This window comes from Ictalurus punctatus, chromosome 21 (assembly GCF_001660625.3).
Source record: "Ictalurus punctatus breed USDA103 chromosome 21, Coco_2.0, whole genome shotgun sequence".
Taxonomy (NCBI): domain Eukaryota; kingdom Metazoa; phylum Chordata; class Actinopteri; order Siluriformes; family Ictaluridae; genus Ictalurus; species Ictalurus punctatus.
Genome location: NC_030436.2, coordinates 12,814,977 through 12,841,081, shown reverse-complemented (window position 1 = coordinate 12,841,081; position 26,105 = coordinate 12,814,977). Strand labels below are relative to the sequence as shown.

At 37.6% G+C, this 26,105-nt stretch overlaps 4 protein-coding genes across 6 annotated transcripts in view; 1 reads left to right on the top strand and 3 right to left on the bottom strand.

Annotated features, from left to right (window-relative positions):
* Positions 1 to 26,105, top strand: part of csf1a (colony stimulating factor 1a (macrophage)) — a 40,928-nt gene that overhangs the window by 9,647 nt on the left and 5,176 nt on the right. Inside the window, exons 9-10 of one of the 3 annotated variants that reach the window (XM_053674008.1) lie at positions 28 to 120; positions 7,210 to 8,121. The gene's annotated coding sequence lies outside the window, so the exon portion shown is untranslated. Of the gene's footprint in view, positions 1 to 27; positions 8,122 to 26,105 lie in introns of those variants that run through there. The other 2 variants (XM_053674007.1, XM_053674006.1) reach the window with 2 other exon arrangements.
* On the bottom strand, positions 8,975 to 12,601 carry LOC108280991 (uncharacterized). Its single transcript, XM_017496507.3, has 6 exons — positions 12,416 to 12,601; positions 12,112 to 12,133; positions 11,793 to 11,890; positions 10,679 to 10,801; positions 10,538 to 10,590; positions 8,975 to 10,026 (listed from the first exon to the last, which is right to left on the bottom strand). The coding sequence occupies exons 1-6, from the start codon at positions 12,447 to 12,449 to the stop codon at positions 9,688 to 9,690; spliced, it is 669 nt and encodes a 222-aa protein (XP_017351996.1). The 5' UTR covers positions 12,450 to 12,601; the 3' UTR covers positions 8,975 to 9,687.
* Positions 13,272 to 17,361, bottom strand: kiss1 (KiSS-1 metastasis suppressor). The gene is given in 3 exon segments (XM_047149455.2): positions 13,272 to 13,719; positions 15,667 to 15,789; positions 16,974 to 17,361. Coding segments are annotated over 2 exon segments (369 nt in total). The 5' UTR covers positions 15,743 to 15,789; positions 16,974 to 17,361; the 3' UTR covers positions 13,272 to 13,426.
* Positions 17,502 to 24,128, bottom strand: golt1a (golgi transport 1A). The gene is given in 5 exon segments (NM_001200586.1): positions 17,502 to 17,790; positions 17,884 to 17,947; positions 19,026 to 19,204; positions 23,536 to 23,627; positions 24,022 to 24,128. Coding segments are annotated over 5 exon segments (399 nt in total). The 5' UTR covers positions 24,047 to 24,128; the 3' UTR covers positions 17,502 to 17,751.

Here is a 26,105-nt window from a genome sequence, read left to right as displayed (position 1 = left end):
TTTTTTTTTTAATCTTCAACTATCCAGTTTCAATGAGCCTGTGTCCATGGATTCCTGATTTTGGCTGGCAGGAGTCAAACCCAATGTGGTCTTCTGCTGTTGTAGCCCATCCATCTCAAGGTCGGTGTTTTGTGCATGTTACATTTACATTTATTCATTTAGCAGACACTTTTATCCAAAGTGACTTACAAATGCGAAAATACAAGCAAAGAGATATATCAAGCAGAGAACAATACAAGTAGTGCTACCATACAAGATCCACTAATTGAGTTCCAGAAGAAGCAAAGTGTGTAGAGGTGTAAGTGCCAGAGTAAAATTGTTTTGTTTTTTTTGTTTTTTTTTAATGGGTTATGAGTTGGTTGGGTGTTCACGGAAGAGGTGGGTCTTTAGCTGTTTTTTGAAGATGGTGAGAGATTCTGCGGTCCGGATTGAGGTTGGAAGTTCATTCCACCACTGAGGAACAGTTAGTTTGAATGTTCCTGAAAGGGACCTTGAGCCGCGCTGAGTAGGGACTACTAAGCGTCGGTCGTTGATTGATCGCAGATTGCATGAGGGAACATAAGCCTTCAGGAGAGAGTTGAGGTAGGAGGGTGCTGTTAAAGACAAGGTCTTGTAGGTGAGCATCAAGGCCTTGAATTTGATGCGGCCAGCTACAGGAAGCAAGTGGAGGGAGATGAAGAGGGTGTGACATGGGTTCTCTTGGGATGGTTGAAGACGAGGCATGCTGCTGCATTCTGAATCAGGATGAGGACAGATTATCTAGGGGTTGCTCTTGCTAGTCGTAAGGCTTAAGTGACGGAAAGCAGAGCAGTCTCCGTGGAGTGATTGCTCTTGAAGCCAGACTACTTGGTGTCCAGGAGGTTGTTCTGTGTGAGAAAATTGGAGAGTTGATTGAAAACAGCTATTACAAGAGTTTTGGAAAGAAAAGGGAGGAGGGAAACAGGTCTGTAGTTGTCAACGTTGAGACACTTTTCTGCTCACTACAGTTGCAAAGAGTGATTACTTTCCATATGATTGATCTGTTTTTTGTTCACATAAAATGTGAAATTACTAAAAAATGTAAATTTCATATCATTTGATAGAGTGTATATATTTTATTAATAAGCACTTTTCAAAGAGAATCAAATATTTGCTTGTCCAAATATGTAAAAAAAAATTTTTTTTTAAAATGTCTGGGTTACGCATGTAACCCTGTTCCCTGAGAAGGAAATGAGACATTGTGTGAGCTCCACATTGTGGGAAGCGCCCTCGCGTGTGACCGATATCTGAAGCTTGTGTAACATCATGCTTATTTATAGGCCTGCTGTGATCAGGTGACATGGCAATTAAGCATGTCACGTGAAATAAAAATGGCACCTGTGAACCATGCCATCAGCCTCTATTATGTTAAGCGAAGACGCAATTCACAGGCATGCCCCAGTATGACAAAGCCACATAACGTCTCGTTCCCTTCTCAGGGAACAGGGCTACGTGCATAACCCAGATGTTCCCTTTCAAAGGGAACAACATTGCGTGAGCTCCACGCTGTGGGAACGACAATACCCACTAAGTCATACTGAGGGTATGGCCTGTATAAAAAGATCCGTGCCCGAGGGTCACTGCAAGACACTCAACCCTGGTGTGGACTGTATTTCCAGGCTGTAATATTGAATGAATGTGTGTGCGTAGACCACCACGCAGCAGCACACACATCCTGTAAGGGTACCCCTTTGGAAAAAGCCTTTGAGGAGGCGACCCCTCTAGTGGAATGAGCCCTTATACCCAGAAGCGTAGCGAGACCACGCGCCTCATACGTGATAGAGATTGCTCCCACTATCCAATTAGAGATGCATTGCTTCGACACAACATCACCTCTACTGTCGCCGCCAAAGCAGACCACTAGCTGGTCCGACTTACGCCACTGGCCGGAGCAGTGGACGTCAGTATAGAGAGCCCTTACTGAACACAGTAGGTGCAATTTCTCTTGTTCTGGTGTGAGTAACAGAGGAGGGCAGAAAGCCTGCAACACTACTGGCTGGCTTGCAGATGTAGGCACTTTAGGAATATAATCCACCCTAGGATATAGGAATGCCTTTGCTAATCCAGGGGTAAAGTCAAGGCAGGAAGGGGCAACAGAGAGAGCTTGTAGATCTCCTACTCGCTTGAGAGATGTCAGGGCCAGCAGAAAAGCTACCTTTAGAGTCAGAAGCTTCTCTGAGGCTGACTCTAAGGGCTCAAATGGGGCACCTGACAAACTTTCCAGGACCACAGAAAGGCCCCAGGAAGGTACACAGCAAAATCGCCATTGTTGATTTAACACCCACAGCATTGAATTTACACCCTACAGTGTTTATATAAGTCCACTGAACTCAAATAACTCTCTGGGTGTTAATTCAACACTAGGGATTTTACTGTGTATGCATAGTCTGCAGATGGGCCTCAGCCACCTGACACCATGCATAAACCTCAATGTTAGAGGATGTTGCCCCACAGAGGCTCCATCAATAGGGGTGTGGCTGGCCAAAATGGTGGCCACATAGACCCTAATGTAGAAGGAGCCAACCCTGCTGAGAAATGTCCTTGTAAGAACTCCAGCACTGTAGCTATTGAGTAGTTCAGTGGGTCGAGCTGACGTTCCTCACACCACAAGAAGTTGCCACTTGAATGCATACAATTTCTTTGTGGATGGTGCTCTAGCATTCAACATGGTCTTTACCAAAATCTATGAACTGGTGCCCACAGTTTCCATAGTTCTGGCCGAGGGTAATAAATCAGCCCCCTGCTTTGAAACAATAGATCCCTGGGGATGGGAATCTCCCAAGGAGTGCCATCCAGCAGGGATATTATCTCTGAGAACCATATTCGAGCTGGCTAATAAGATGCTATTAGCAGCAGACATAGACAGTCTTGGCGAACTCTCACGAGAACTTGTGGGAGCAAAGCGACTTGGAAAAAGGTATAGATGTAACCTCGACCACATGTACACCATGGCGTCCAGCCCCAATGTTGTGGCAGGGGTGAGGGAAAACCACAGCAGACAGTGTGTTGTCTCCTCGGAGGCGAACACATCTACTTCTGCTTGGCCGAACCTCCGCCATATGGACTCCATCACTTGTGGATGGAGCCACCAATCCCTGGGCCTCAGCCCCTGCCTCAACAGGATGTCTGCCCCCACATTCCAGTTGCCCAGAATGTACATAGAACTCACTGACAAAAACTTTCCCTCTGCCCAGAGAAAAATTAGTTGCACCTGCCTCAGCAGAGGGTGCGAACATAGTCCTCCCTGGTGGTTGATATATGAGCCCACTGTTGTGTTGTCTGTCACACCTAACACATGGTGACCTCTCAATTGAGGAAGAAAGAATTTCAGTGCTAGAAACATGGCATTTGTAGGTGATTTATATGCCACTCCAGATGAGGGCCGTTCCAGAGACCGTGCCCCAACCTGTGAGGGAGGTGTCTGTCATTACCATCTTGCGATAAGGAGACACCCTTAGAGTGTGACCCGAGGCTAGAAACCGGGGACACCTCCAAATTCTCAGAGCACGTAGGCATCGCCAAGTGACACTGATTAATCTCAGACAAAACCCTGACTTTTCAGCCACCACTGAAACAGTCTCCTGTGCAATAGACCCAATGGTATGACACTGACTGCTGCTGCCATAAGCCCCAGCAGTCTCTCGTAGAGACTGGAGGGGATACAGAGATCCAGCTTTGTCTTGCTCAATGTTGATAGGATTGACCCTACGCATGTTGGGGATAGAAATGCTCTGATCATAGTAAAATCCTTATAGCCTCTAGAAAAGTTGTCCTCTGCACTGGAGAAAACATACTTTTCTTGAGGTTCAACCTGAGCCCCAAGCTCTTCATGTGGGTGAGAACAACATCTCGATGTTGAATCACCAGTTCCCTGGATCACGCTAGAATTAACCAGTCATCCAGCTAGTTTAGTATATGGAAACCCTGTAGTCGCAATGCAACCAGAATGACATCCATGCACTTTGTGAAGGTGCGAGGGAATAAAGCTAGCCTGAAGGGAAGAACCTGATATTGTTATGCATTGCCTCCAAACGCAAACCTCAGGAACTTCCTGTGCCTGGGCAATATCTCTATGTGGAAATATGCATCTTTTATCATCACAATCCAGTCCTCAAACTGAATTTGTGGAACAATAAGTTTGAGCGTCAGTATCTTGAATCTATATGTCCCCAGAGTACAGTTCAGATGACTCAGATCTAAAATTGGCCACATACTCCCATCTTTTTTGGGGAACAGGAAATAATGGCTGTAAAAACCTCCCTCCCTCAGGGAACAGGGTACATGTTCAATGGCCCCTTTGTCCAATAGGGATCTTACTTCTTGCTCTAACATCAGGCTCTGCTCTGTGCTGACTACTGTGATGAACACACCTCTGAACCGGGGGGTCGAGCTCTGAACTGGACGTGATAACCTTTTTCTACAGTCGCCAGAACCCATGGAGACACATTCGGCAGTAGTTTTGATGCTGCCAGATGGTCTTTTAGTGACGTTAACTTTTCTATGGGAGGGAATAGAAAGATTTTTGTTGCCCCATGACAGCTCAATGACCAGAGAACACTGAAAACTTGGGACAGCCTTGGCTAGGGGAGGCCCTACAGTAGTACTAGGGGCTAATTGCCCAAACAACATCATGTCCCCTGATATGACCCTCCATGTCCCCTCAGGACCGCTCCTCCTTTGCTTGGCCTTTATGACCATTCTCAGATCAGGCCTAGTAGCGACTGTCGCTGCCCAGTTCCCCTGGCTGTTTGCAGGGGGAGGCGGGCTGCCACACTCGCCTTCTGTGCCTCCCTTGCACTAGCAGATGCCTGGGTGAACTCACTGAACTGGCTGAATGCTGCAGTATGTCGAGCTCACTCAGAGGGTTTGCTTCGTAGGCCTGCAACACTACCATTGTATCCAGTGACCCACAAACAAGACCCACTACCATAAAGGCCTTGCCCACTCAGAATAATCCAACATCACAGGATTATAAATACAGTTTATGTATGGTTTTCCCCAGAAGCATGATATTTTGTCATGCACTTCTAGAACAAAGGAGAGTTTTCTGCACTGTGAGGGAGATTTATTTTCAGTGGGAAGAAAAAAACTCTATCAGCCTTTGTAATTACTTCAAGCAGCTCTTTAAGTGCTTGAGAGCTGCTTTCAGTTTTTAGCACACCTTCTGGCTCCTCACAGTCAGAGAGGATTTTTTGTGGCTTTCCGGTGGATTTTGGCTCCTTTTCCAGATCCATATGTGATCCCCTGAGCTGACCTGAGCTGGGTACCTGCCTCAGCAGTGGCTGGCCCAGATCCGTGAGGCTCTGAAACCCAACTCCCTTAGGCCGCGAAGAGAGTGAACTGCAGCAGAGCTGCCTGATTGTAAGGCATTCACAATGCGCACAGTCAGACCTCTCATGGGCTGCTCTGGCATGCTCCACCACTAGACACTTCACACAGAAAGTGTGTCCGTTTGTCCCCGTGATGAAATGGGAGCAAGTCATAACACACTTCCTGAATTCTCTCTCATGCTCTCTTTTTTTTAAAGGGACAGAAAAGTAAAGAGTTTTTTTTTAAAAGATAGAGAGGAAATTTAGAATTTTTCCGCGTGTTAAATGAACGACCAACATGCAGTCTCGCTGAAGATAATAAGGCTGATGGTGTGGTTCACAGGTGCCATTTTTATTTCACATGACATGCTTAATTGCCATGTCACCTGATCATGGCAGGCCTATAAATAGGCATGATGTTACACAAGCTTCAGATACTGGTCACGCACGAGGGTGCCTCCCACAGCGTGGAGCTCACACAATGTTGTGTTCTCTTTGAAAGGGAAACAGTTTCCATAGGGTGTACTTATTTTTTCACATGACTGTATATTTTGAGTGAACAGATCTCACATATGATCTAACATGGGTGTACACTGGATTTTACATGTGTAATTTCAGGGTATACCTTTGAAATACTTTAAAGAAAATGGCAGGTGATTGGAGATCATTCTTAGTTGGACTGATCACATTTACACCTGGAAAATTCATGTATCTTGTACAGTATCTGGACTGTGTATTGATGAAAGTTTTAACCACACTCATTTTTATTTGTAGCAAATAATGGTCTCTGGTTAGATTTATTGAAATCTGCAGTGTATGTAATATGCAAATTATGTTGAATACATGGCCACCAAATTCCTGTATTTATTGTTATTCTTTATGTAAAGTAAAATACATAAATTTCCTTAAAGATGTCATGTTTGCCAGTTATAAACCATGTGCCACAATGTATTGGGAGGGGTTTTGTTCATACTTAGCAAAAAAAAAAAAAAGTCATCTCACATTCAACTGCTTTTCTTTCCAGCAAATTTCTTAACATGTGTAAATGTTTAAATTAACATAAGAAGATTCAACAACTGAGACATGATACATGTGACGAACAGAATGGAATAATAAGTCCCTGAACAAAGGGGGGGGGGGGGGGGGGGGTCAATATCAAAAGGACCAGTCAGTATCTGGTGGCCGCCAGTTGCTTTAGGTACTACAGCGCATTTCATCCTCATGGACTGCATGGAATTTGTCAGTTCTTGCTGTGAGATGTTACCTCACTCTTCCAACAAGGCATTTGTAAGTTCTCGATCACATCTGTGGGGACACATGGTCACAAGTAATTTTCCACTGCAAGGACGATCAGCTGTCTTTTCTGTCTCCCTGTAGCACTGTCTTAAGCATCTTACATTACAGACATTACAGTTTATTGTTCTGGCCACATCTGCAGTCCTCATGCCTCCCTGCAGCAGGCCTATGGCATGTTCATGTGGCTGCGCAGGCACCCTAGCCATCTTTCTTCTGGTGTTTTTCAGAGTCAGTAGAACGGTCTCTTTAGTGTCCTAAGTTATTATAAATGTGACCTTAATTGCCTATCATCTGTAAACTGTTAGTGTCTTGAGGACTGTTCCATAGGAGTATGTGCAATAATTGTTTATGTTTCATTGAACAAGCATAAAAAATGTTGTTTAAACCCTTTCCAATAAAGATCTGTAAAGTTTATTTGGATTTTACAAAATTATGTTTAAAATACAGTCTCCTTAAAAAGGGATGTTTCTTTTTTGCTGAATATATATGGCTTTGAGAGACGGAGTCATTTACACTTGCTGTTGAAGTAGTTTGATATTTAAAAAAAATATCTGCAAATTATTTGAAAAACATCATTCCACTGTAGGGAAAATAATCTACAAATGGCGCAGATTTCAAACACCTGCCAATTTGTCCAGGACTGGCCGTCACAGTTAATTCAGCTCAACAGCAGACCGTCTGATGCGAAAAGAAGACCCCAAAAATGCCCAAATGTCATCACAGAATATGCAAGTAAGTCTTGCAACTGCTGGTGTCAAAGTGCACGCATCTACAATCATAGAGAGATTGCAGAAATTTGACCTACATGGAAGGCGTGCCAGGAAAAAGCCTTTGCAAGACCACAGTTTGCCAATGAGCATATAGGCAATGACTACGCCTTTTCGAATAATGTGCTCTGGACAGACGACTCAAAGATAGAGTTTAGAGTTGTGTGGCCACAGTGACGGCAGACATGTTTGGCGGTGAGCAAAGACAGCTCTTCAGTAGAAGCGCCTCATGCCATGAAATGTTCTGGTTTGGCATTGCTTTGCTGCCTCAGGGACTAAACAGCGTGCATTCATTGATTCAACTATGAATTCTGCATCATATCAAAGAATGCTTGAAGATAATGTGAAGCCATCTGTCCAAAAGTGGACCTTCCAATAGGATAATGATCCTAACACACTAAAAAATCCACCAAGGAATGACTCAGAAAGAAGGACCGGAGGGTTATTGAATGGCCTAGGCAAAACTCAGCTTTGAATCCCAATTAAATGTTGTGAGGGGATTTGAAATGGGCAGTACATGCAAGAAAACCCTCAAACATCTTGCAACTGAAAGAATATTGCATTGAGAGAATGGTCAAAAATTCCAGCAAGCCTGGTGGACAGTTATGCAAAATGCCTACATGAAGTTATTTCTGCTAAAGGGGGCAATACAAACTTCTGAGGCCAAGGGTGTACTTACTATTCCAAAGTATAATTGATATTTCTGTTGAATAAAGGATTGAAAAAGCTAATTTTCCTTGTGGTTTTGTTCAAGTATATAAACTTTATTAATAGGCACTGTTTCAAAAATGATGAAAAGTTTGCTTGTCCAAATATGTCCAAAAAGCCAACAATTTCCATGGAGTGTACTTATTTTTTGACATGACTGTACATTAGAATCCCAGAGTCACAGGTTAATGTAAAACATGTACAACAAATGGTCAAACTAAACAACAAAATACTTAAAATATATAAACTAGTAAATTTCTTTAAAAAGAACAAAGAGCACTTAATTATCTAGCAGCAGTAACTCTCTGGCCTCCTACGTTAACATGTGGTCTTCCGCAATGAAAAAAAAAATCAAACATCTACAGAAGGCAACACAACATGATAATAGGATGATAGAGCCCCCTTTTTTCTCATACTGCTCTGACACATTCTGTACTCCCATTCTGTACAAAAAAACACACTTGGTTCAAGGTCTGAAAAGTTGTCTATTATTTAACATATTGTATTATTTACTAATATACAGTAACAATTTATATATATTTGCAAATCCAAACATTTCTTCTTCTTACTAATACAATAATGTAGAACAATTTTTTTTTTATTCATCTATCCATCTATCCATTTTCCATATCGCTTACCCAGGTCACAGGTGAGCCTGGAGGGAACTCAGCGGGGACACCCTGGACGGGGTGACAACCCATCGCAGGGCCACAAACTTTATGCAAATTGTGAAACAAAACTAGATTAGTAATTAATGTGAATAAAATTCTACATAACTATTATAAAATTATATATATATATATATATATATATATATATATATATATATATATATATATATATATATATATATAATATAAAAATAAAAATATTGGAAGATATTTTTTGTATTTTTTGTATGTAGAATTCAGTATGAAAAAAATGGGTGTTTTCCAGTGATTAGAAATTGAACATAAGACCTGTGACAATAAAAGATTAATCCTCAAATCAAAAATCCAAAGAAATCCAAATGTACTTATAGATGAATACTCCAATACACTACCATAAAAATAACTGAAACTAAACTGGTACAATAAAACAATAATAAAAAAAAAACTTTGTACAAGTTCAGCATTTTATAACAATAACAAGCTTGACTGAATAAAACTGTAATGTTTGCATAGAAAAAACTCAAAGTATATGAAATAGACTAATTACTAGCACACAGAAATACAGAAACTGAAAATAAGCCTTTCATCTTGCCACCCTGCTTAGCTGCACGCGGTGGTTCCTGCTTTACAGGATATTATGATTACAATCAGTACCACAGACTACATTTATCAGATCAAAAACATAATGCAGGTCTTGTACCTAAAATTAGGTCTCTTTTACCATATATGGTGAAAATGCACATTATACCTCACATTCAAAAGCACCTGACAAATGAAACCAGCACTGAAAATAAAAGCAGTCATTTTAGAGCATGTTGTTAAGTCATGATTGAGCTAGTATATGATTATTGACTGCACCACTGACAGAATGCAGTAAAAAAAAAAAGATAAAAAGCAAATGAAATATTATTAAAAACATCTTGAAGCAGAAAAGCAGCTTCAGTGCTCTCTTTTGACTGTATTTGTGGCTTCTTTAAAGACAACCATGCTGTAATTTATAGACTGGTCGTCGCTCTCGTCGCTGCTGCTCTCACTGCTGGTTTGACTCTCATCCTGGTCTTCTTGATGCCTGTCAGTTTTGCTTCTTCTGCCCTTAGTTAAAGGCATATTCTGCTGTTCTTCTACATTTACATAGTCTCGGTTTTTCTTTGCCTTCTTATTTTCATAATCTAGTGCGCTGGTGGATTTTCCTTCAGGAATATTTTCATAATCTGCACTTTGAAGGGTGGTTTTCAAACTCATATATTGCTGGTTATTGTCATTGTGTTTATCTCCATACTGAAAGAGAAATGTCGGCATACATGATATACAGCTGGTGATTTTATATTTGTATATTTATAGTGCATTGCAGAAACTGACCAAAATAAGAAAGTATCTTGAATATAGTCAAATGTATGTAGTATGTAGTATTTCCTATTATAAGATTACAGTAATCCAAGCATATGATTATTAAACCTATTTCTAGACATTTTTATTAATTTCAAGAGATAATCTTGTTCTGTTGACAGATAATTTTTCTAATTTTAAGCATTTAATTCTAAATTATCTGTCATCTGAATAGAAAGCGTCAAGCTTGAAATGTGTAAAAGCATCTAAAAATAGGCTAAATAATATATTTAATTGATAGCAATTTTATAAAAAGAAATATGTGATATAATTGACCATATTCAAGATATTTTCACTTGCTAAGATCAAATATTTTTCCAGTGTGTGACTAATTATATGTAATTTAAGTTGTAATTGAGAATTTTTTTTTTTAAATCAATAAAAGTGAAATAAATATACTAACTGAATGACACAAGCTCTCGGAGCTAGTAGAGGACGAATCATCATCGCATGCAGCTTTAAGACAAAATAAAGCATGGTTAAATGTAGCAGAATCAGTTAATCTGGATAGATTTACAAAAAAAATCTGTTGAATTGTCCTTACTATAGTTTTGTAAGTTGTTTGATTGACTGATGATGTCGTTATTAGGATTATCAAGGTCTGAATTACATTTGAGATCACTCATGCGAAAAGTGCCTCCTTCAATGTTCGAGTCAGGCCTGGAATCTGAAGAGAAGCAGAGTTTCAATCATCAGCTTTTTATTAGATTTGATTTCATTATATTTTCATATATTTAAAAAGTATACTTACATACTATTTATAGAGTTACTGTCCCATATGCATTGTGTATTTCATGAGTCAGCCCTACCATTCTCGCTAAATAAATTTTTTAACACCCTAAATCTATTTTGCATCTAAAATTAGCCTATCAATACATATTAAATGTAATAACTCTTTATCCCAACAATTAGGCTCTGTATTATAATAATGACTACACTAATACAAATTATTTGTTTAAAAATGTCTTTAAGTACCACACTTAAACCACACGTCACATATAATACAGGTGCAAAAAATATATATACCATGGGGTCCAGAAGCCTGAGACGACTAAAGAAAATGCTTCTATTTTGCATTCTATTTTAAATTAATTTTTTTTTTCAATACAAATTATATTATCACTATCAACTTAATAGAATCTTGTTTAAATAATTAAATAATCAAATCTTGCTTTCCAGTGCTTCAGTGAAAGGGATAAGAATCTATTAATTATCAATCAGCGGGTTCGTGAACATTAATGAACATTTATAAATGTACAAAAATCCCAAACAAGAAGTTTTTTTTGCCAATACAATTTTTAGCCGATATAGTTTCAACATTGTTAATCCTCCCCCGTCCCATGCGTTTTTATTACGCCACTCTTCCTTTCTGTTTTATAATGTTTTTTAGATTCAAAGCTTTCTGTTTATTTCTGTTAATTTATTTATTTTAAATGTGGTTTTCAGTACAATCCCAGACTTTTAGAACTCATTATGTATATATTAGGAAGGCTAGATGAGTTTCAGGTTAATATTTATTGATATGTGATAATTAGATGTGTTTCCTAATGTGTCAAGTTTATTCAAACCGTATGCAAGGGATAATGTATTTCTGAATTAATCTCAGTATTATAATGTTGCAAAAAGCAAGAAAAGTCAGAACTTTGTTTTTCACTCACCTTTGCACATTTTGCAGTACTTTTTGAGCAATATGATCAGTAGAAGAAAGGTTATGATGGTAAGAAGCAAAATAACACAATACAGTAACAGCACTGTGCTGAAATTAAACAAAAACCCAAAACCACACAAAGTGTTTAGCATACACTCCATAATCACTTGTTGAAAAACAAATTAAGAATAAGATTAATAAGATTAATAATCATTAGTAATTAAATATATTAATGACAATTATCATGAAACTCTAACTCATAATGCTCTTTACTTAAATAGCTACTGTTCATTAATGATTTATTAAACTTCAGCCATTAGTTTGCTTACCTAAAAATGTCCCCATTTTTGCCTAAATTGAAGTCAGACAGCATTAAAATGACATGGTAGAAAATAACATGCATTTATCATTACAAATACATAAGCACCATACCATTTAGAAATACATAAGACAATAGGCAAAGTGATAAATATATATATATATATATATATATATATATATATATATATATATATATATATATATATATATATATATATATATAAAATTTTATTTATTTATTTATTTCAGTTATTTTTTGACTAACAAATAGAAGTAGAAATATAAACAGCAGCAAATGTGTTTTATCATTACCTTGTGCTGCTGTGCTATTGGTGCCATTACTCATCCTGCTGGCTTCAGAAATTTTCCAAGCAACACTCTCTTTTAATTATCTCTTTTAAAACTGTGTTTGCTTTGGCATGGTTATAGATGCGCAATTCAGGTCAGTGGAAACTTGTGCGAGGTATTCTGGCAGTTTAATAGTGGAGGGCTTCCTCCCTCCTGAATGTGCTCATCAGTCACATGCTTTCTCACACACACACACACACACACACACACACACACACTCACACACACACACACACACACACATATATATATATATCATATTGAAATATGATGAATGTTTAAACATTTTAACATAACTGTTTGTGTTGAGTTTTTGTGCATGTTCTCCCCATATATGTCTGGGTTCCCTGGTTTCCTCCCAACACCCAAAAAACATTACAACAAATTTTATGTGTGAATGAGTGTGTGAATGTGTGTGCATGGTGCCTGAGAAGAACTGGTGTCCCATCCAGCATGTTCCAGTGTTCCCCGAATAGGCTTGGGCTCCACTGTGACTCTGCCAGGATAAAGTGGTTACTGAAGATGAATAAATGAATGAATGACCTTATTTGCCTTGAACATGAGTATTATATGCACTGTTCTAAAAATGACAAAGCATTTCGTCTAAGAATTACAGGACAAATAAACAAGCTTTGTCATCATGCCAGGAATTATGCCAGTGGAACTGTATTGGAAAATACATTTTGTGTTTTTATATATATATATATATATATATATATATACACACACACACACACACACGCACACACACAGTATAGAACATGCGTAGTAAATGAAACAATAAAAATGCACACATGAAATTTTATCAAAGATTATAAAGTTTATTTGATGCGAATAGAAGATTTTATAAGACTGGTGCCAGTCATCCTTATTCACTACTCCCAACTACGTGTTGCTGTCAAAATAGACAAAGCAGACAAAGTGGTATACTGTCAAGCCAAATATAATTAAAAATGCATCAGAAAATGACAATAATCATAACTGCTTAATAGTTGTGAGCAGAATCCATTCTGTAGCCATGGCCTGATCTTACTTCCCATAACGAAGGCCGAATGAATTAAGATTATATGATGCAAGATTCTGCCTCCTCTTGGTTTCAGGATGAGGTTTTTCAGGGTGCCACCACCATGAACTGCTGGGAATTCGTGCACTTAGCCATGGGTTGGACATGTCCATGGGGAGGTGAGATGAGAGTTTGGATGCCAGAGATTCAGGTGTGGGTCGTGCGGCGATTCTCTGCAAAACTTTGAGCACTTGCTCCTCAGCATCTACAGAAAAAAGAGAAGTGACATATGTGTATGAAACTTTTCAGATATCAGGGACACTACAGTTTAAGACATATCCTTAAAAATATAGTATATTTTAATACATTTAGTGTATTATAATTGTATTGAGTATGTACACTCACTGACCACTTTATTAGGAACAACTGTGTATAAGTTTATTCAAGCAATTGTCCAATCTGGCAGTCATGCAGATATAGGTCAATATAAAACATCAGAATAAGGAAACTGTGATCTCAGGGACTTTGGCATGTTTGGTGGTACCAGATGGGCTGGTGTGAATATTTCAGAAACTGCTGATCTCCTGGGATTTTCACACACAACAGTTTCTAGTTTATACAGAATGGAGTAAACAACAGAAAACACCCAGTGAGAGTCAGTTCTGTGGGTGGAAACTTCTTGTTAATGAGAGAGGTTAAAGGACATTAACCTAGATTAGTTTGAGTTTACAGGAAGGCTACAGTAAATTAAATAAGCATTCTTTATAACTGTAGTGAGCAGAAAAGCATCTCAGAATTCACCACACTTCGAACGTTCAGGCTGATGGGCTACAACAGCAGAAGACCACATAGGGTTACACTCGTGTTGGACAAGAACAGGAATCTGAGGTTACAGTGGGCACAGACTCACAGAAACAGGACTACTTTATATTGGAAAAAGATCATGCAATATTTTTTTTTGTCCTGTATGTATTGCACTGATGTGACATGATTAGCTGATTGGATTAATGCACGAATGAGCCGGTGTACAGGTATTTCTAATAAAGTGGTCAGTGAGCGAATATAATAGTGCACATAAAAATATACATACATGTAGAGATTAGTATTATATACTGTTTTATATACTATACACATACTTGTCCTACACCTGCTTTGGATTAAATTAAATTATATGTTTTAATCTTAATCTGAATACAAGAACTTGAAAGTGCTCAGGAAAGTACAGTTTAAGCTCATATGATTGTATGAAGGCTACCAATTTACAAATTATGAATTACAAATCTTTTATGCTCTTCCTCTTGTGAAGGCATTATATTATTACAGAGTTAAGGATTAAATGAGCTCTTTGCCACGGTCTGGTGTTTCAGTTACTCTTTCCTTATTTAAATTGTTAAAGATAAATTGTTGAATGTCTGAGCTCAATCTCAGCAAATTTGGTGTACTAGATGTTTGCATCTTTAATCACCCATAACATAAAAGGACTGTGTAGCTGCTTGTTTTTTTTTCCTCGAAATGGTTCTTAAAGAGATTCAGCATTTTGTAGCTGCTAAATTCAACATGATTTACAAAAGCAGAATTGAATCTAAGAATAAATGGTGACCTTCTCATCACCATTTTAATGGCAAATCACATTAAACTTAACCTTGCTGAGGTGCTGCTTTAGTTTACTGTACATCATTCACAACTGAATGATGTGCATGCAGTTTAATTTCCTGCACGTCCCAGTGTAAATATGGGCTATTTCCTCCGATTATCAAACTGCTTCACAGAAAAAACAGTTTGACATGTTCTATCATCTTGTTCATGTATAAATGTTTTCATCCATGATCCTGTTTTTATTTATAAAGTGATGATTTAGTCATGTTTCTTTTAAATCATTTGCCTTTGCTAGGTTGCACCACGGCCAATAGGAGTGCTTTATCTAGAAGTGTGAAAACCACAGGTTTATTTTAGCAGCTTAGGCGGAGGATCTCTGAACTGTAGTTTATTCTGTGATCATACACTGTGTCTGCTACTGTACAAAGTTGCATTAATGTAATGCTCAAAGGATTCATAAGTCTTTTTTTTTTTTTTTTTTTAAACTGTTTTGCTTCTTCTTCTTACACTACAGTATATCATGTTATGTCAAGTTAGATTGTAATGGAAGGGTACAGCTTTAGAGATGTCTACACATTACTTATCATGAATAAAAAATGTGTCTGTTGTGTAATACCTTCAGTATACTCCCTTGTGGGATTAGTCTCTCCAAGTGTAACTGATAACAGGAGTATCATTGCAAGCAGGACCATTTCTAGTATCGTTCACAGTTTACTGAAGGGAAATCTATGCAGGGCGTCTGTAAGGAAATACAATAATCACAATGGGAAAACATTAAGCAGCCATCCACAAATGTCAAAGCTTAAATCTAATGTGTAATGTTTTACACTGAGGATACATGATATCTCCTATTGTAATCTGAGGAAATTAGATAAGGGGGTGGATTTATATTGACGCAGTGTGTGTACCCTTCTTTGCTGATTGTTTCCTGGCAGATTTCTCTCTCTGCCTGCCTCTCTCTCTCTCTCTCTAGCTGGCTCACTATAAACTTCTCTCTCTCTCTCTCTCTCTCTCTCTCTCTCTCACACACACACACACACACACACGCACACACTTGTCTTACTATCTTCTGAAATAATTTGTCTTACTATCTTCTGAAATAATTATTAATGCAGCTAATTAATGGTACGCTGCACCTAACCTTACCCTCAGTAACCAGAAAGTTAAAAAAGAAGTAATAAACAAACAAACAAACAAACAAACAAACAAACAAACAAACAAAACAACAAACTTGTGGGGACCAGCTACATTTAAAAACTGTCAAATATTAAATATTCCCATCCTAGTAGGCACATTTGGTCCCCACCAAGATATAAAGACATGTACGTGCACACACACACACACACACACACACACACACACACACACACACACACACACACACACACACACACACGCATGCACACTTCAAAAACAGTAAACACCATCAAAGACAATATGATGTCACCTTTTCCTGCCGTGATCTGAAGCTGAAAGGTTAAACTTGATACTGGAGCCGTGATTATATGATTATGTTAAGGGAGTTTTAAACTGGAATGTGATTAATATAACATTCTGTATTATTAACCTCCATATTTTCTTATGACTTATTTGTTATAAAAATACAAATAATACTTTTGAGAAATAATAACATCTTAGCAGACAGTACTCGGTACAATCAGTACACTCATGCAGATCATAACAATACTGAAGTGCAGGTGATAATGGAGTAAATGAATCTTCTTTAACCACTCCAAACTATTTTTTGCTTCTTTACTAATTTGGTTAAACTTTACCTGAAATAAGCAGCTGCAAACACAAAACGTAAGTAACTGCACCCACTTAAAAAACCACCACCCACCCAGCCACACACATACACATAATTGATTCTTTAAGGATGCCATTACACACAGATTTATTTTAGCAAAATAGTAAATTGCATACCTGTACGTACTTCTTCAGATCTGGATGTGCAGTAAATATGGGACTCTGTAATACACAGTGAACCCCCTGTGTTACTCTCCCAAACCCTTTTTATACTCCAAACGATCCTACGTCATGAGTTTCCTAGCCGGCCGTTGGTGAGACCCCAGTAACACTCCTTCTGTCTTTTCCCTCTGATCTGTCTGCGTCTCTCGATAGCTCCTGGCCAACAATTCACTGGAATTATGAAGCATCTTTATGGAATTTGCCATCTACATCTAAATTAAATTAGATGAGATTTTAAAATATAGATTTGACAAACAAAAGAAAAAGAGAACACAGCGTTCACGCTGCACAAATGCGCTTCTAAAATGGAGATGAAGAACTTGACCGGGTCAACAAGTTTTAGAAACTCTGTGCATTTTGAACCTTATTTAGAAAAGGAAATGAAACGCATCATCTTGGCAACATTCATAGTTAATTAACTGTACAATAGAGATGCAATATAGGAATTCCTCCAAATCATTAAAAGATAAAGAGCAGAGTTTAAAAGTAACACTGGGTTTATTCAAAATAATACACAAATTAAAATATTCTTAAAATAGTATACATTCCATACAGACAAAAAAAACAGCAACATGCAGTTCACACTTGGCTGATCAGTGAGTTCAAGGTGTGCTTCATGGATATGTTTTATAGTCTTTTGTTCCCCAAAATCCACCACACACCACAGTACTTGATCTACACTTGTATCTTGGTATTCACATGCTTCACTGTGCCGTCATCTTTGTGAGAACTCTTACACCATAGAGGAGCTGCTTCCTGAGTAATTAAATAGCTAAAGAAGAGAGTAAGAAAAACATTACTACTGTCATCAAATTCACCTTTCACTGTGTAAGTGCTGAATAATATTAACTCATATCCTTCTTACTGTAGTGAGGAATGGCATATTCAAAACCGTTCCAAGAAATCCAAAAGCCATTGGGAAGAACGACCTGGAAAATGACAGAATATCATTCATAACTGTCTATATCTTTACAGTAAGGGAGTACGGTTGGCATGTCTTTAGCAAAATTGATAAATGTCAGCTGAAATCAGCATGACAACGTTTGCTGACATTATATAATTGATGATTATAGATGGTTACTAAAAAGAGTTAACTGGGTTAAAGAAAAAACAGTTTACTCTGCTGTTATAGACTAGGCATGCAACAGAATGTGTTCTAAATGGATACAAATACAGACACGTTTTTAAATTATTTCATTAGAAAGTTTGTCAGAAAAGTTCACAGAGCATGTGATTGAGACTAGAGTTTGTACTGGGACTGGGATCCCATGGAACACAACAAAACGTGTTACATGGGCTGGGGAGGTTTTCACTTTCATGCAAGCGCACGTGAACGGTTAGATATAAACTCGCAGGACTTCACTTGACAAACAAAGAAAACATACAGCATTCACTGATTCCTCCTTAGTATCATTCATCATTCATGCCTGGTCAGGGTTGTGTTTAGATTAGGCTTAAATTACTCATTTGGTTATATTTTGGTAATAACAACCTAACTAAATTTATTAGAAAATATCATAGGCAGGTACAAACAAAAATAATAACAGAGTGAGTAGGATTAATTAAAAAGTCCTGCGCACATGTCTAGTTGACAGCAATTATGAACTCGAGTGATGTAGCTGAGGCTGAGGAATTGTCAGAGCCAGCACACCATGCTGATAGTGCTGTCATTTCTATTTATCTTCAGGGGCTTCGTGATAGGATTACTAAATAAATAAATAAACACCAATTGAGAGGCCACGCCCACTTCATGTTTAAATACAGATAGAGATATTTAGAGAACTAAACAGATAGCACATACAGATAGCACATCATGTTATTGCCTTAAACCCCTACTTTATATTTAGATTTGTCTGATCATGTACAGTAATAACTTCCCAACAAAAAGACCACAGTACTAATCAGTTACCACTGTAGATTTCATATCCTTTATATCATGTTTAAAATCAGACATTTTGATAAATGTAAATGTTGTCATAATGTATAAGCCAACCAAATGTTACTCACTTAAACAGAAGCACAAAGCCATAACTCTCCACGAGCATGCCTATGCGTGGCCATCGGAGCACCACTAAAGCCACACCACCCAGGAAAAAGGAGGAGGCTCTAAGCTTTTGCCTCTGGAAAAAGAAGTGAGCCGTTCTCCTCAGGCCAATGATGAAGGCCAGACCAGTCAGGAACAAGATCTGAGAAAAGTGGAATAGCAAGAAAAATTATTGTTTGTTTCCATTTTTGTGCTGTTGGACTTGAGTGTTCTATTGATCATGAATAATTTTGACCATGATATTTTAAAAGAAATGCTTGAAAATGCTTGTCTGGTTTATAATGATACCAGTTTTTTAGTAGAAATTCTTATAAAAGTACAATTCAGTCTATTATTCTCCCTTTATCTCTATCACCTTAGACATCATTCTCGAAGATCTCAATTGCAAGCTAATAGCACACAATTATATTTGTCAGTTCATTCAGATTTAGCAGCACAGCTACACAAAATCAAAGACTACGTAACAATGATAAAGTGTGAATGAAGAGAAACTTCCCTCTTCTATATTTGAATAATACAGAACCAGTGATACTGGGTACTGCCAAACTTGGTGTAACCATATACGGTATGTTGGCTTATCATTTGATTCCCATATAAGTAACATCTCTGAGACATTGACAAACTAAGAAATATGGTAAACCAACATGATTCTGAATAAATAATGTATTCTTTCATAATGTCTCTATCGGACTATTGTAAAGTATTGTCTAGCTCTTGCTACCTCTTTAAGGAAGCTTTGGTTAGTTATCCCAGTCCTATTCAAGCTACTCTGGCTGTCTAATATTTTACGCTTTGACAATAAAGTCATGTACATGATGTTTAAAGCCCTGAAGGGTTTTAACTACAGTGTATTTTATCAATATAGTGAAACATCATAGCACTTTGCTCAGCTGACAAAGGTTCCGAACTGTTTTGAGGCATGACAATTAAAATCAGAAATGAACAATATTTATCTAGAAACAGAAACTCAACCTTTTGTAATTGTTCTGGAAAGAAGGATTCATTTGAAATCTCTGTTACAGCTAAAATGATATTTTTTATTCAGTGTCGCTTACTAACTTACTGTCTCTCACTAACTCTCTGCTCCACATTACTGAGAGGTATGGCTCTTTCAGTGATTGTGACTATGACTTGAGAGTGGGGGAAATATAAATAAAAACATTCACAAATCACAAAATATAGTGTGTTGATTCAATTAAAAATCGACATATTACATATTTTAAAATATTACATAATTAATAACCGATGCCCAATTCTCATGTAAACACCAACCGTTCAAGATGTGGCTCAATAAGCTCAAATTTCATTGGATAATGTTGAGCAGAGAGGTAATGTGGAATGGAGCATTAATTTCCTGGTCTAATTCATAAATCACTTTGACTAGACCACTACAAAACTTTACTTTAACTTTTTTTGAGCCATTCAGAGGTGGACTTACTCTTATGCTTTGGATCACATTCTTGCTGCATAATCCAGTTGTGCTTGAGTTTCAACTTATGGATAGAAAACCAGACGTTCTCTTTTAGAATTTTCTGGTAGAGAGCAGAATTAATGTTTCCCTCAATTATTGCAAGTTGCTCAGGCCCTGAAGCAGCAAAGCATCCCCATACCATCACACTCCCACCACCATGTTTGACCACAGGCATGATGTTCTTTTTGTGGAATTCAGTGTTTGGTTCACGCCAGATGTAATGGGACCCCTGTCTTCCAAACAGTTCCACTTTTAATGGCATTTGGCAGACATCCTTATCCAGAGCCACTTGCCTTATCCAGAGTGACTTAACACTTTCGACTCATCAATCAACAGAACATTCTCCCAAAAGGTTTGACTATCACCATGGTGTGTTTTGGCAAAATTCAGATCAGCCTTAATGTTCTTCTGGGTTAGCAGTGGTTTTCGCTTCGCCACTCTTCCATGGATGCTATTTTTGCCCAGTGTCTGATAGTAGAGTCATGAACAGTGACCTTTATTGATGCTAGAGAGGCCTGTAGTTAATTTGATGTCCTTGACTCTTTTGGGACTTCCTGGATGAGTAACTGCTGTGCTCTTGGAGGAATTTTGGAAGGTCAGCCACTTCTGGTAAGGTTCACTAGTGTGCCGTGTTTTTCCATTTGGAGACAATGGCTCTCACTGTGGTTCTTTGCAGTCCCAGAGCCTTTGAAATACCTTTGCAACGCTTCCCAGTCTGATGTATTTCAATTACCTTCTTATTCACCATTTCTGGAATTTCTTTCAACTTTGGCATAGTGTGTTACTGGGTAAGACCTTTTAACCAACTTCATGCTGTTGAAAAAGTTCTATTTAAGTGTTGATTTGATTGAAGAGGGTTTGCAGCAATCAGGCCTGGTTTTGTCTAGTCCAGCTGAACCCCATTATGAATGCAGTTTCATATATTTATAATGACATTGTAATTTAAAAACTGCATTTTGTGTTTATTCAGGTTGCCTTTGTTATATGTTGTAGTTTTTATTATGTCAGATCTAAAACTATTTAGTATGAGATACACACAAAAACAGAAGAAATCAGGATGGGGCAAAATACTTTTTCACAGCACTGTATAATAATAATAATAATAATAATAATAATAATAATAATAATAATAATAATAATAATAATAATAAGCATATAAAAACTTTCTCTGGCTCTTTAAATACTTTTTTTTTTTTTGGCTTTCATGGCACTGTCAACTGAAAAGGTTCCTCATCTCTGCTCTATATGCTTCAGAATTCATCCTGCTACTTATATCAGCAGTCACATTATAAATAAACACAAGTGACTTAGTTCCATTGGCAGCCATACATGCCCATGCCATAACACTTCCTCCACCATGTTTGACAGATGATTTGGTATGCTTTGGATCATGAGCCCTTCCATCCCTTCTCCATACTCTTCACTTTCCATCATTCTGGTACTTAATCTTCCATTAGAACTAGGCAGGCTTTTTATTTATCTACTTATTTATTTATTTTTTAAGCAAAGTAAATCTGGCCTTTCTGTTCTTCAGTGTTACCAGTGGTTTGCATCTTGAGGTAAACTGTCTTTATTTACATTCATGAAAGCATGTCTTGATTGTAGACGTTGATGATAATAATACACCTACCTTCTCCAGAGTGTTCCTGATTTGACTAGATGTTGTGAAGGGGTTTTTCTTCAACACGGAAAGAATTCTGCATTCGTCCACTTTGCTTGTTTTCTGTGGTCTTCCAGGCTTTTTTGGTGTTGCTGAGCTTACCAATGTATTCCTTCTTTTAAGGATGTGTCAAGTTGTTGATTTAGCCACTCCTACAGTTTCTGTTATCTCTCTGATAGGTTTGTTTTGTTTTTCAGCCTAATGATCGCCTCCTTCACTTGCACTTGCACCTCTTTTGGCCGCATATTGAGAGTTCCCACAAACAGCTACCAAATGCAAATGCAACACTTTGAATCAACTCCAGACCTTTTATTTCCTTAATTTGTCATGAAATAATGAGGAAACTGGCCACACCTGACCCCATAACTGCTTATCAGTCAATCGTCCAGTTACTTTGAGCCTGTGAAAACGCCTACAGACAGCAAATGTAAATGGAATCAAATTGACTGTTTTTCCATTTTGTTATCAGTTTAGAAATGTTATGTTCAGGCTGGAATGCAGGGATGTCCTTTAGGCAAGCTTACTGTTAATCTTGAGGATCAAGACAACTTTAGACTTTAGACAGCATTAAGATTGCTAGCAAAAAGTGTTTCAGCTTGACCTATTCTTAGTCATTTCGTTTTAACATTCACAGGGTGATGCAACCCAATATCACAGTTCACAATACATCATAATAGCTGCTCAATACTTCACACTGTAAGCACTTATAGAAAAATATGTAAAATAATAGAGTATATATGTTTTAAAGCCCCAAATACTACTACTATTGATTAGGATCCTTGCTTCACCTTTATGCTAATTGTGGTTTAATTCTTCGTGTTTCATTTATTTGCATTAGAGGTGTGTATAGACTGTTTTTTAAAATCCCACTCACTGGTCAGAGATTTATGTGCTTCATTTGGATTGTAAACAATTCATTCATTCATTCATTCATTCATGTTCAGTAAGCACTTTATCCTGCTCAGGGTGGCGGTGGATTTGGAGTCTATCCTGCAAACACTACAGTAGGTGTGGCTTGGACACTACGCACACACACATTAAAACCCTCATTCACACCTATGGTCAAATTTGGCATATACAATCATATACAGGTATGTTTTTTGCATATGATTTATATTATTAACTGTATATTTACTTTAAATTTCCATATCAAAGTATATTGTCATACCAGCATATTCTCACATAGATGTACATACTTAAATTTTTATTATTATTCCCCTATACAAATAATAGGGGGAAATTATTCACTTTAAACCTCACACATTATATGTAACCTTGTGACTTGCTTCTATGGAACAACAGGAGTGTTTAGTTTGAGGTTCAGATGAAAAAAAGTACTTACATTACCAAATGCCAACAAGACAGAGTCAAAGTACAGCAACACTCCAAACACAAGGAAGAAAATGCCGAAGCCTGACAAACCCACACCAATCTCTACAGCAATGTAACAAAACAAGGAAACAAAACAATATTCCAGATTAAACACATTTTTATGTTTTAGTATTCCTCCAATATTTTGTTTTCTACAGAAGTAAAGAAAGTGTGTCATGGTAGAGTTGTGATTAGTATCACTGGTTTACTGAGATACAAAGACCTTGAAAATAAAAGTAGATCTGATTTGCATGAACTTGTTCACCTCATTTGAAAGTAATTGTTGTAAAATTGCTGTATTATAGAATAAAGAGAACTTTACCTCACTGCTGAACTACTGAACTGCTACTTCAGCTAAATTGGATAATACGTATTTACTTCTACTCTCACACCAAGCACATTACACACACAGTGTACACACTCTCCTAAAATTATTAGCTTAATAAATGGCACTCACTCTGAAACTCTGAGATCGCAACCATGATGCTTTCAACTCTTCACTTTCTTGATTTATTTGCTCTCTTCTTCAGCTTCTCATTGCCCCTTACATGTGTCTCTCGTGTCAGTCTGACCTTTGAACTCTGATGTCAGACAATATGTAGTAAACATTAACTAAGCCAAGAAGAATAATGAAACGCAAAGGAATGAGACAAATGAATGTCAATGCCGCTAATGTCAACTAGTGTAGTTAGTACACTGTAGCACAACACAGTCACATGTAGTCACCTCTGAAACTATTGGAACGGCAAGGCCAATTCATTTTTCTGCGCTATACACCAAAGACTTTTGTGTTTGAGATCAAAAGAGGGATATGAGACAAGAGTTTAAGTGTTCAGCTTTTATTTCCTGGTATTTACAGTTAGATGTGTTAAACAACATAAAACATAGCTTTTGTATTACACCAGCCAATTCTTAGGTGAGCAAAAGTACAGGAACAGACAATTCTTGAAGTAAATGAAAGTAAATAACACTAAATATTTTGTTGCATATCCCTTGCTTGCAATGATTGCATCGAACCTGCAAATCACTGACATTTTTTTCTTTTGTGATGCTTTTCCAGGCTTTTACTGCAGCCTTTTTCAGTTGTTGTTTGCTTCAATGGGTTTCTCCTTTCAGTCTGCTCTTCAGGAAGTGAAGAGATAGTAAAGGTATAAAGATTAGTAAGCCCGTTCTAGAAGCAGCCGTGCAAGCCCAAACCATGACACTACCTCCACCATGTTTCTCAGATAAGCTTGTATGTTTTGGATCATATGCAGATCTTTCCTTTCTCCATACTTTTGGCTTTCCATCACTTTGGTAGAGGTTAATCTTGGTTCCAGAACTTTTATGGCTCATCTCTACATTTCTTTGTGAATTTCACTCTAGCTTTCTGATTCTTACTGCTTATGATTGGTTTGCATCTTGTGGTATGGCCTCTATATTTCTGCCCTCAGGTCTTCTTCTAATGGTGGATTGTGATACATTTACCCCTGCCCTGCAGAGGTTGTTGGTGATGTCACTGACTGTTGTTTTTGGGTTTTTCTTCAGCTCTCTCTCAATGTTTCTGTTTAATGTTTCATCAGCTGTTGGTGTTTTCCTTGGCCGACTTATTCAGTGTCTGTTGCTCAGTACACCAGTGGTTTCTTTCTTTTTCAGGACAGTCCAAATTGTTGTATTGGCTATGCCCAATGTTTGTGCAGTGCCTCTGATTGCTTTTCCCTCTTTTCTCAGCTTCAAAATGGCTTACTTTTCTCCCATAGAAATCTCTCTGATCTTCATGTAGGCTTATCCTGTTCAACAATAAATGCAGTCTTCACAGGAGAAACTGAAGGCTAAAACCAAGAGTATATGTTCAGAGCTATTTATTGTTTAAACAATCAATTAAACAGGACACACCTGGGTAACAAGAAACAACTGTCAGTCAGATGTTCCAGTATTTTGACTCGCCTACAAATTGGGTGGTCTGATACAAAATGTGCTATGCTAGTTAACACATCTACAAATAAATACCATGAAATAAAAGCTGAAATTATAAATTCTTATCTCATATTCACCTTTTAATCTCAAACACAAATGTCTTCAGTCTACAGCAAAAAACAATTGAATTGGCTTTGACGTTCCAATAGTTTAGGATGAGACTGTATTCTCTGTTGATTGCTACATTTCAATTTGGGAAATTGTGCCAAAGGGATTATCCTGCACTTCTATTAACATTAAAGCTTTTATTACTCTTTCTAATAGCCTACTGAAAATTTGTTGATAAAAGCTAGCTTCCTGAAAGTGTCCAAAAAAAGATTGTAATGCAATTAAGTGTTTTGGGAAGAGCACAATCTTAGGACCACAGCGCTCTGTAAACACTCAGAGCACCAAAAAGCTCTTGGTTAAATGTCACCACAAGTATCATTTGTCAAGAGTTTGTTTCTTTTCCTGAGGCTTTTCGTGGAAACTTCTCAGCATGATGCATTGCACCTATTTAATAAGGACAAAACTGCTTTGTGAGTAACAAAACCAAATAGTAAAAAAAAAAAAAAAAAAAAAAAAAAATGACAGAAACAACTAATT